The sequence below is a fragment of the Pezoporus wallicus genome, unplaced genomic scaffold (genome assembly GCF_028554395.1).
Source record: "Pezoporus wallicus isolate ANWC-B61680 ecotype Strahan unplaced genomic scaffold, APGP_CSIRO_Pwel_v1 contig_12984, whole genome shotgun sequence".
Classification (NCBI taxonomy): Eukaryota; Metazoa; Chordata; class Aves; order Psittaciformes; family Psittacidae; genus Pezoporus; species Pezoporus wallicus.
In genome coordinates this window covers 1-10,621 of record NW_026637626.1, presented here as the reverse complement: position 1 = coordinate 10,621, position 10,621 = coordinate 1, and the positions used below count along the sequence as shown (strand labels likewise).

At 64.4% G+C, this 10,621-nt stretch overlaps 2 protein-coding genes across 2 annotated transcripts; both read left to right on the top strand.

The window, feature by feature from the left end:
* Positions 1-6: 6 nt before the first annotated feature.
* Positions 7-2,374, top strand: LOC130597839 (cathepsin D-like; the record flags this gene model as incomplete). The annotated part of the gene is made up of 8 exons (XM_057406729.1): positions 7-68; positions 210-333; positions 461-579; positions 676-875; positions 1,356-1,478; positions 1,583-1,748; positions 1,862-1,960; positions 2,192-2,374. Coding segments are annotated over exons 1-8 (1,020 nt in total), but the record flags the coding sequence as incomplete, so codon positions are not given.
* Positions 2,375-2,410: 36 nt separating this feature from the next.
* LOC130597840 (potassium voltage-gated channel subfamily C member 1-like) lies at positions 2,411-7,330 on the top strand. The gene is made up of 5 exons (XM_057406730.1): positions 2,411-2,957; positions 4,845-5,799; positions 6,186-6,403; positions 6,803-6,839; positions 7,203-7,330. The coding sequence occupies exons 1-5, from the start codon at positions 2,445-2,447 to the stop codon at positions 7,322-7,324; spliced, it is 1,845 nt and encodes a 614-aa protein (XP_057262713.1). The 5' UTR covers positions 2,411-2,444; the 3' UTR covers positions 7,325-7,330.
* The last annotated feature ends 3,291 nt before the right edge of the window (positions 7,331-10,621 follow it).

The following is a 10,621-nucleotide window of genomic DNA, read 5'->3' as shown; positions in this document are numbered from 1 at the left end:
GGGGCCCCCGAAGCCGCAGCGGGGGAGGGGCGGCCGCGGCCCCCGTGCGCCTGCACAACTACATGGATGTGAGTGGGGGGGGCAGGGTGAGGGGGACCCCAACCCCAATGGGGAGGGGGGGGGCAAGGGATGGGGGGTCCTGAGGAGGAGGGAAGGGGGGGATTGGGGGGGACATGATGACGTAATCACGTCGTGTCCCCCCCCCACAGGCTCAGTTCTATGGCACCGTGTCCTTGGGGACCCCCCCCCAGCGCTTTCGGGTCATCTTCGACACCGGCTCCGCCGATCTCTGGGTGCCCTCGTCCCGCTGCTGCCTGCTCTACCTGGCCTGCTGTGAGGGGCGGGGCTTAAGGGGGGGGCGTGGTCTGATGCCAAAGGGCGTGGCCTGGCGGTGGAGGCGTGGCCAGGCCGGGGCTCCGCTGGGTCCTGACGCCCCCCCCCCCCCCCGGCCTCCCCCTAGGGCTGCACCCCCATTACCAACCCGCGCTGTCCTGCACCCACCGGCCCAACGGCACCGCCTTCGCCATCAGCTACGGCAGCGGCAGCCTCCGGGGCTTCCTGAGCGAGGACACGCTCACGGTGGGGCTCGGCGAAGGGGCCGTACCGGGTGCATTGGGTGCCAATGGTGGGGGAGGTTCCCCCATTCACTGCCCCCGGGGATGCTCTGCCCCACAGGTGTCCAACGTCTCGGTGCCAGGGCAAACGTTCGCCGAGGCTGTGGCACTGCCGGGCCTGGCCTTCGCAGCCGCGCGCTTCGACGGGGTGCTGGGGCTGGCGTACCCCAGCGCTGCCGCCGGCCCCGCGCGGCCCGTGTTCGACACCATGATGCACAACCGGCTCTTCAGCAGCAACGTCTTCTCCTTCCGCCTGCGCAGGTAACGTGGTTACAGCCTGAGGCAGCCCCTGACCACAGCCCAAGTACCCCCTGACTGCACCATAACCACCCCTTTACTACACCGTAACTACCCCCTGACTACACCGTAACTATCCTTTGACTACACTGTAACTACATCACAACTACCCCTTGACTACACCATAATTAACCCTTGAATACACTGTAACTACCCCTTGACTACACCACAGCTACGCCTTGAATACACTCTAACTACCCCCTGGCTACACCATAACCACCCCTTCACCGCACTGTAACTACCCCCCAACCACCCACCAACTGCAGCCCAAGTAGCCTCCAACTACACCAAAACTACCCCTCAGTTACCCCCCCCGAACTGGCCATTGCCTACCCCAAACTGCAGCACAAGTACCCCCCAGTTACACTGTAACTACCCCACAACTACACTGTAATTACCCTCGGAGCCCCCCTAATGCCCCCCCCTCCTGACTGTGGGGTGCAGTGGGGCAGATGAGGGTGACGGAGGGGAGCTGCTGCTGGGGGGCATCGACGAGGAGCAGTTCGAGGGCCCCCTCCACTACATCCCAGTGTCGCGCCGCAGCTACTGGCAGGTGCACATGGAGAGGTGAGACCCCCACCCCCCCAAACACCCCCAAACCCCTCTACCTGCCCCACAGCACCCCCAAACCCCTCACCCCATAACCTCCCCATTCTGTCCCCTCCCCGCAGGGTGTCTGTGGGCGCGCCAGGGTCCATGGGGTGCCGGGACCCCCCCCTTTGTGGGGGGGGCTGCGAGGCTATCGTGGACACAGGCACGTCCCTCATCACCGCCCCCAGCAAGGACATGGCCATACTGCAGCGAGCCCTGGGGGCAATCCCCGCCCTGGGGGGGCAGGTGGGGACCGTACCATGGAGCCCATGGTGGGGGGCACATGGAGCCTTGGGTCCTCGGATGGGGGTGTCCCCTTCGGGGGGGTCCTCACGCCCTCTGTGTTGTGCCCCCCCCAGTACCTGCTGGACTGTGACAAGGTCCCGTCCCTGCCCAACATCACCTTTGTGCTGGGGGGGCACGAGTTCACGCTTGGTCCCCAAGACTACGTGCTGCAGGTGGGAACCCCTGTCCCCCATGCCCCCCCCATCGTATATCCCCTACCCTATACCCCATATCCCATACCCCATATCCCATGTCCCATACCCCCTATCCCATACCCCCTACTCCCTATACCATACGCCCTACCCCCTACGCCCTACCCCATACCCCCTACCCCATACCCCATACCCCCTATCCCATACCCCATACCCCCTACCCCATATCCCTTCTCCACTTCCCACTCCCAGGTCTCCAAGTGGGGGGCCCCCACCTGTGTCAGCGGGTTCATGGCCCTGGATGTGCCCCCTCCCGCCGGTCCGCTCTGGATCCTGGGGGACGTGTTCCTTACGCGACATTACGCCGTGTTCGACCGGGACCACGACCGCGTGGGGCTGGCACCCACCTCCGCTCTTTCAGCCCGGCGGCTGCGGTCTCGGTGGTCTCGGTACCCGGTTCCGGTCTCTTCCGTTCCCCTCCTCGCTCTCTATCGCGATCATCGCGATGGGCTGGCAAGCGGAGCGCGACAAGGTCGTCATCAACGTCGGCGGCGTGCGGCACGAGACGTACCGCAGCACCCTGCAGACCCTGCCCGGCACCCGCCTCGCCGGCCTGGCCGAGCCCGGCGCCGCCGCCCGCTTCGACTACGACCCCTCGGCGGGGGAGTTCTTCTTCGACCGGCACCCGGCCGTGTTCGCCTACGTGCTCAACTACTACCGCACCGGGAAGCTGCACTGCCCGGCCGACGTGTGCGGGCCGCTCTTCGAGGAGGAGCTGGCCTTCTGGGGCATCGACGAGACGGACGTGGAGGCCTGCTGCTGGATGAACTACCGGCAGCACCGCGACGCCGAGGAGGCGCTCGACAGCTTCGAGACCCCCGAGGAGCCCGGGCCCCCGGAGCCGGCCGAGCCCAAGCGGCTGTGCCTGGAGGAGGGGAGGCCGGCAGGGTGGTGGCGGCGGTGGAGGCCCAAGCTCTGGGCCTTGTTCGAGGATCCCTACTCCTCGAAGATGGCGAGGGTGAGGGGGGTTAAAGAGGTCTGAGGGGGTTTGGAGGGTACCTGAGGGGGTTTAGAGGGGTTTAAAGGGGTTTAGGGGGGATCTAAAGGGGTTTGGGGGGGATCTAAAGGGGGTTGTGGGGGTCTGGAGGGGTTTAGGAGGGATTGGAGGGGGTTTGGGTCATCCCTGAGGGGGTCTGAACGGGTTTAGGAAGGATCTGAGGGGGTTTGGGGGGTCCCTGAGTGGGTTTAGGGGGAATCTGAAGGGTTTAGGGGCCTTTGAAGGGGTTTAGGGGGGTCTGAGAGGGTTTAAGAGGGATCTGAGGGGATTCAGGAGGTCCCTAAAGGGGTTTAGGGAGGTCTCAGGGGGTTTAGGGGGAATCTGAAAGGGTTTAGGGGAGCCTTTGAGGGGGACCTGAGGGGTTTGGGGGGAGGTTGCAGGGTCTGTGGGGGAGTTGAGCGGAGTTTAAGGGGGTTTGGGTCATCTGTGAGGGGATAGAGGGGGGTCTGAAAGCGTTTAGGGGGGCTCAAAGGCGTTTGAGAGGACTTAGGGTGGATTTAGGGGGTCCTGGGGGGTTCGAGTGGTCTGTGAGGGGGTTCAGGGAGCCTGGAGGGGGTCTTGGGGGGCTCTGGCGAGGTAAAAGGCCTCTAAAGGGGGTCCTGGAGGCCTCTCGGAGGGTTTGGGGGGTCTTGGGTGCTGTGAGGGGTTGGGGAGGCTGTGAAGGGCTTAAGGGGGTCTCTGAGGGGGTTTAGGGGCCTCTAGAGGGGATTTGAGGGGGCTCTGAGGGGGTTTGGGGGCTCCTTGAGGAGAGCGGGGGACACTGAAGGAGCTGAGGGGGGTTAAGGAGGGGTCTAGGCGGGCTCTGAGGCCATGGGGGTGCTCTGGGGGGGGCCATGAGGTACTTGGGGACACTGCAGGACTCTGGGGCTGGCACAGACACACAAACACTGCAGGAGCCCTGAGGGGACACCGGTGGGGGGGGGTCGGGTCCATCCCTGGGGGTGATGAGGGGACACGGGGGCTATGCAGGGACAGGGCAGGAGCCGCTGCATCCCCCGCTGCAGTGTCCCCTGGCTCCCCCTCAATGTCCCCTCTGTGTGTCCCCCCCACGCAGGCGCTGGCCCCGATCCTGCCGCATTGGGCCAGGGAAGGGGGGGGAACAGAGGGGGGGGAGCGGGACCGCACTGCGGTGCCCCCTCCCCCCCCCGACCTGTCCTACATCCCCTCCCCTCCCTCTGTCATCCCCCCCGTGGCCTAAATCCCCCCCCATGTCCCCAGCCCCCCTCCCAGCCTGGCCTAGATCCCCCCCATGTCCCCAGGGGCCCCCTATGTCCTCCCCCCCCCAACCAGCCTGGCCTAGATCCTCCTCCATGTCCCCTGTGCCTCCCATGTCCCCAGATCTCCCCTCCCCACCCCTATGTCCCAAAATCACACCCCCCCCAGTGTCCCCTGTGTCCCCCCATGTTCTTACCACCCCATCCTGGCCTAGATCCGTCCCCTGTGCCCCCCCATGTCCTCAAACCCCCCCCCCCCGGCCTAGATTACCCTCCTGTTTCCTATATCCCCCCACATCCTGACCTACATCCTCTCACATCCCCAAAAGTCCCCTGGGTCCCCCATCTCTTTGTCCCCCCCACATCTGACCTGGATCCCTCCCATGTTGTGTATGCCCCCCCATGTCCCTGCAGCCCCAAATACACTGGGGGGGGGGGGGGCAGGAGCCTGAATGGTGCACCCCCATTAGTCTGTTGGGGTTCAGTGATTTGGGGTGCGGGGGGTCCTACCACCAAGTTCTGGGGGTTCAGTGCATGAAGGTTGAAGCCCTTTGGGTTGCTCATCACCCCCAACCCAACATCCCCCCCCACCCCCATCTCCTGACCCCCTTCTCCCCCCCTCTGCCCTTTGCAGTACGTGGCCTTCGCCTCCCTCTTCTTCATCCTCATCTCCATCACCACCTTCTGCCTGGAGACGCACGAGGCCTTCAACCGCATCATCAACAAGACCGAGACGGTGCCCATGGCCAACGGCACCCAATGGACCCAGGTGGCCCTGGAGGTGGAGACCGAGCCCTTCCTGACGTATGTGGAGGGCACGTGCGTGGTGTGGTTCACCTTCGAGTTCCTCATGCGGGTCAGCTTCTGCCCGGATAAACGGGATTTCGTCAAGAGCAGCTTGAACATCATCGACTTCGTGGCCATTTTACCCTTTTACCTCGAGGTCGGGCTCCGGGGCCTCTCCTCCAAAGCCGCCAAAGACGTTCTGGGCTTCCTGCGCGTCGTGCGCTTCGTGCGCATCCTGCGCATCTTCAAGCTGACGCGGCACTTCGTGGGGCTGCGCGTGCTGGGCCACACGCTGCGCGCCAGCACCAACGAGTTCCTGCTCCTCATCATCTTCCTCGCCCTCGGCGTCCTCATCTTTGCCACCATGATCTACTACGCCGAGCGCATCGGCGCCGACCCGGACGACGTCACCGGCAGCAGACACACCTACTTCAAGAACATCCCCATCGGGTTCTGGTGGGCCGTGGTCACCATGACAACGCTGGGGTACGGGGACATGTACCCCATGACGTGGTCTGGGATGCTGGTGGGCGCACTCTGCGCCCTGGCCGGAGTGCTCACCATCGCCATGCCCGTGCCTGTCATCGTCAACAACTTCGGCATGTATTACTCCTTGGCCATGGCCAAGCAGAAGCTGCCCAAGAAGAAGAACAAACACATTCCCAGACCCCCCCAGCCGGGATCGCCGGGATACGGAGCCCCCGGAGCCCCCCACAGCTCCCCCGGAAGCCCCCCCCGGCCCCACCGCAGGGGCCCCCCCTGCCCCTTGGCGCAGGAGGAGGTGGTGGACATCAACCGCGCCGGTGAGCACCCTGTGAGGGGGGGGAGGGTGGTATTTTGGGGTTGTTTGACTCTATTTTGGGGGTCCCTGGTCTTATATTGGGGGGGCACTCCATTTGGGGTGCATGATGCTATGTGGGGGGGTCTGGTCTATTTTGGGGGGGGTCTCTTTATTTAATGTGTGGGGGTGATGCTATCTGGGGCTCCCTGGTCTTTTATGGGGGCGGGACTTAAGGTGTGTTTCAGGGGGTGCACATGTATCTTGGGGGCATTTTGGGGTGCTGTAGTCCAAAGGGGGGTGTCCAGCCCCACATGGAGGGGGTTCAGCCCCATATGAGGGGGTGCTCCCATCCCTGTATGGATGTCACACCCCCCCCATAACAAGTGTCTGTGTCCCGTCCCCCCCCAGAGGCACGTCCCAACGGGGCGGCAGCGCTGGCACAGGAGGATTGTCCCCCCATTGACCAGCCCCTGTCCCCCGAGGACCGAGGTGGGGGGACGGGGCCAGCGGGACCCTCCCAAACGGCAGCCACCGGTGGGGGGGGCCGGGAGCGCTGCGGCCGGGACAGAGCCTGTTTCCTGCTTGGCCCTGACTACGCGCCCCCCCCCAGGGGCCTCTGCAGGAAGGTGGGTGCTGAGACCCCCACCATGGGCACCCCAGGACCCCCTGAGCTCCCTCACAGACCCCTCAGGCACCCCCAGCCCATCAGCTCCCCCCCGGGGGCACCCAAACTTCTCCCCCCTCCCCACCAAGGGCACCCCAATAACACTTGGGGATCCCACCCCCCCTATGTCCCTCTTGGGCTCCTCACAGCCCCCCACCCCCCGGGCACCTCAACACCCTCATGTGGGGTTGTGCCCCCCTCATGCCCTAAACTGGGGGAGGAATGGGAGGACCTTGTGCAAGGTCCCATCACTGTCTGAGGTCTTTGACCTGGGGTGACCCCGCTGACCCCGTGTGACCCCCACCGTGACCCCGTGTGACCCCTCCCGACCCCGTGTGACCCCGTCCTCTTCTGTCCCCAGCGCTCGTCACCGCCTGAGCCCACGCCGGGGGTCGCAGGTCAGTAGGGAAGGGGAGGGGGGGGGGCGGGGACTCCCCTTGGCCACGCCCCCTTTTACCACTAGCCTCCGCCCCTCACTGCTTGGCCACGCCTCCTCCACGTTCATTCCATTTCCATTGCCGCTTAACCGCGCCCCCTTCTGCTTGACCACGCCCCCTTCATCCCAAGGCCACGCCCCCTGCATGGGTAGATCCCAAACTTGGGGGAGATTATGGAGCCCTCTAGGGGGGTTGTGGTGGGGGTTGTGGGTTCCCGAGGGAGGTTTGGGGGGTCCATGAGGGGGGGAGGGTTTGGGGGAGTCCCCAAGGGGGTTTGGAGGGTACTGACACCCTCCCTCCCCCATTTCTGTCTCCTCCCCCAAGGCTACGAGAAGTCGCGGAGCCTCAACAGCATCACGGGGGTGCGTGTGGCCCCCGCCGCCCCCCCCTTCGGCTCCCCCGGCCCCCCCCGGCGACCCCGCTCCCCCATCCCCTCCATCCTTTAAAGGGGGAGGGGCTGACACCCCCTTCCTCCCTCCCCCCCTCCCCCTTCTCCTGCTCCCCCCCCCCCCCCCCCCCCAATGGGGGGCAGTGATCAACTCATCAGTGGCAATTCAAGGGGGTGGTTCCCTGCCCCCCAAGTGACTGGATCTGGGGTGGGGTTGGGGGGCCCCCTCAATGACTGTGAATGGGGGTGAGGGGGTGTGTCCCCCCGCGTCACCCCATTGGCTGCACTGCACTTTGTGTCCTTCCCCCCCCGCCCCCTTTTGTGTGTGTGTGTGTCCCCAATATGGGAGCCTCTGACCCCCACCCATGGGGGGGTGTGGGGTGTCCTCGCCCCCCCATGATCACTCAGGACTTGGGGAGCCCCCTCCCCCCCCATCTGTGTCATTCGTGTCCCATCGCCCCCCGTTTGTCTCCCTTGTGTTTGTGTCCCCTCCCCCCCTTGGGCTCCCCTCCCCCCCAGAGCAATAACTGGAGCCCCCCACCCCCCCCCCGTGAATGGGGGGGCCCAGCCCCACTGCGAGGGCAGGCTGTGTTGCCATGGCGACGGGACTAGGCCTGACCTCACTGCAATGTCGGGCTCCGTTTCCATGGTGATTGGACTAGGCCAAGCTCTGTTACCATAGCAACAGGCTAGGCCAGGTTCTGTGTCCATAGCAACTGGACTAGGCCCGACCCCTGCTGCAAGGGCAGGCTTTGTTTCCATGGTGATGGGTCTGGGCCCAATAGCAACGGGACTAGGCCCGACTCTACTGAGAGGTCAGGCTCCATTTCCATGGTGACAGGACTAGGCCCGACCTCTACTGTGAGGCCAGGCTCTGTTTCCATGGTGACAGGACTAGGCCCGGTCCCACTGTGAGGCCAGGCTTGGTTTCCATGGTGACAGGAGTAGGTCTCACCCCTACTGCGACGTCCGGCTCAGTTTCCATAGCAACAGGACTAGGCCTGACACCACTGCAAGCTCAGGCTCTGTTTCCATGGCGCCAGGACCAGGCCCCAGCCCCCAACTCAGGCCCTGGCCCCCATGGGGGAGGTTGTCCGGGTGGGGGAGGGGTCCCCCGCATGTCTGCATGTCCCCCCTGCCGCAGGTATCGTTATATGCAAAAAAATACCCCTAAAACCCCCGGAATTCACCCCAACCCCCCCCGGGGCCCCTCCCCCCCCCCCCCCCCCCCAATGGCGGTGGGAGCTTTATGCAATGACTCCTATGCAAATGAGATGCTAATGAGGACAAATCGCTCCCCCCCCGCCCCTCCCCCCCCCTTAATTCGCTGCATGTTTGGGGGGCCCCCCCCTTTGCCTTGTGCTTTTGGGGGGGTCTCCAGCCCCTCCCTTCCCCCCGGGCTGTGCTGGAACAAGCTCTTCCCCCCCAATTACTATTTATTAACCTCATTAATAATTAATTACCCCTCCCCCACCCGGGGTTCGTGCAATCCCCACCCCTCCCCCCCGTTATCTCTTGGGGTTGTTTGGGGGGGTGCCCCCGTTTGGGGGGTTTGACTCAGGAAGGGGGGGAGGGGTGGTGCCAAACGGGGGGGGGCGGGGGGAGGTGGGGGAGGGGCTCAGAGCTATTTTTTCACGCGGGATCTTGGAGCTGCAAGAATAAAAGTGACCAAAAAGAGAGAAAATGGCCTCAAAATGGGAGGGGGGCAAGGGGGGAAAGTGACCCCTCCCCATTCCCCAAGTGTCCCCTCCCTCTCCCAGGTGACCCCTCCCCCCCAAATTGAGGTGCTGTTTGGGGCAGGAATAGAAAAGCTGCTTTATTGGGGGGAGGGGACACAAGGGGGGAGGGGGGGTCAGGGGTGAGCCATGGTGCAAGGGGGAACTTGGGGGGGTGACAATGGGGTTGATGAGGACATAGAGGGGGACAGGGGGTGACAAGGGGGAGCAGGACTTGGGGGACACAGGAGCGTGTGGGGAGTGACGAGGACAGGGACAAGGGGGGGGTCACAAAGACAATGGGGGGGTCACAGTCACGGTTTCTTTCCACCACCCAAGTTATGGGGGGCAGCAGCACAAGGGGGGGGTGATGGGGGTGGGCCCCTGCCCATCCCCCACGACGCTGGGGGGGGCACACACGAGGGTGTCCCCAACACTGTGTGACCTCCCCCGTGGATATGGGGGGTCACATCAGGGGTTGTTGGGAGGGGGTCACAGTGTCACCCTCGGGGACCGGGTGTGTCCTCCGTGGCGGTGGTGTCACCCATAGGGACATGGTGTCACCTATACAGACAGTGTCACCCATAGGGATATAGTGTCACCCATAGGAACGGTGTCACCCATAGAGACAATGTCACCCATGGGGATGTGATGTCATCCATATGGATATAGTGCCACCCATAGAGACAGTGTCACCCATATGGATAGTGTCACCCATGGGGACATGGTGTCACCTGTTGGGACAGGTGGTGGCATCACCCATAGGGACATAGAGTCACCCATAGGGACACGGTGTCACCTATAGGGACATGGAGTCACCCATAGGGACACGGTGTCACCCATGGCGTTGGGGTGACCCAATTCACGTCCGTGGTGGCACTCTGGGGACAAACCGTGTCTCCTCCTCCTCCTCCTCCTTGCAGTGCCACGTTCTTGTCCTTGTCACCTCATCCTTGTCCTTGATGGTGTCACCCGGTGGTGACAGCCACAGGGACCCAACCTTGTCCCTATTGTACCCATGGGTGCCACTGGGACCATCCTCATCCTCAGAGGCATCCCTTGGGTGCTGCTGTCACCGTGTTGTCACCTTCATCCCCATGGGGACCATCCTCATCCTTGTCGCCGTGGGGACCATCCCCATCCTTGTTGCCATAGGAACCATCCCCAGCCTCGTTGTTGCCATGGGAACCATCCCCAGCCTCGTTGTTGCCATGGGAACCATCCCCAGCCTCGTTGTTGCCATGGGAACCATCCCCATCTTTGTTGTTGCCATGGGAACCATCCCCATCCTCGTTGTTGCTATGGGGACCAGCCTCAGCCTCGTTATCACCTCAGGCGCCATTGTGACCTGACCTTGACCTCTGACTCCCGCTCACACCTCGGACTCGAGGCTGGAGAAGTGGGCGGAGCCTCTGCGAGCGCCCAGCGGCCCCTCCCCCCCACGGCGTGCCCCTCCCCCTCCCCCCCCCCCCCCCCCACCCGCGGTGCCGCCCGCGGGGGGGAGGGGAGGGGGACAGGGGGACAGGGGCCGAGCCCAGCCCTGCCCCCCCCAGCCCCCCCCAGAACCCCCCCGCCCCCCCCCACGCGCTCAGGTCCTCGAGGCTGCGCGAGGCGGGGGGGGGGCGGCGGCGGCCGCAGGG

Bases quoted from the DNA above. Each gene is read 5' to 3' on its own strand.
- LOC130597840 (XM_057406730.1), top strand. From the start codon at position 2,445: ATGGGCTGGCAAGCGGAGCGCGACAAGGTCGTCATCAACGTCGGCGGC. The intron at 2,958-4,844 runs GTGAGGGGGGTT...TGCCCTTTGCAG, and splicing joins ACTCCTCGAAGATGGCGAGG to TACGTGGCCTTCGCCTCCCT. The intron at 6,404-6,802 runs GTGGGTGCTGAG...TTCTGTCCCCAG, and splicing joins CCAGGGGCCTCTGCAGGAAG to CGCTCGTCACCGCCTGAGCC.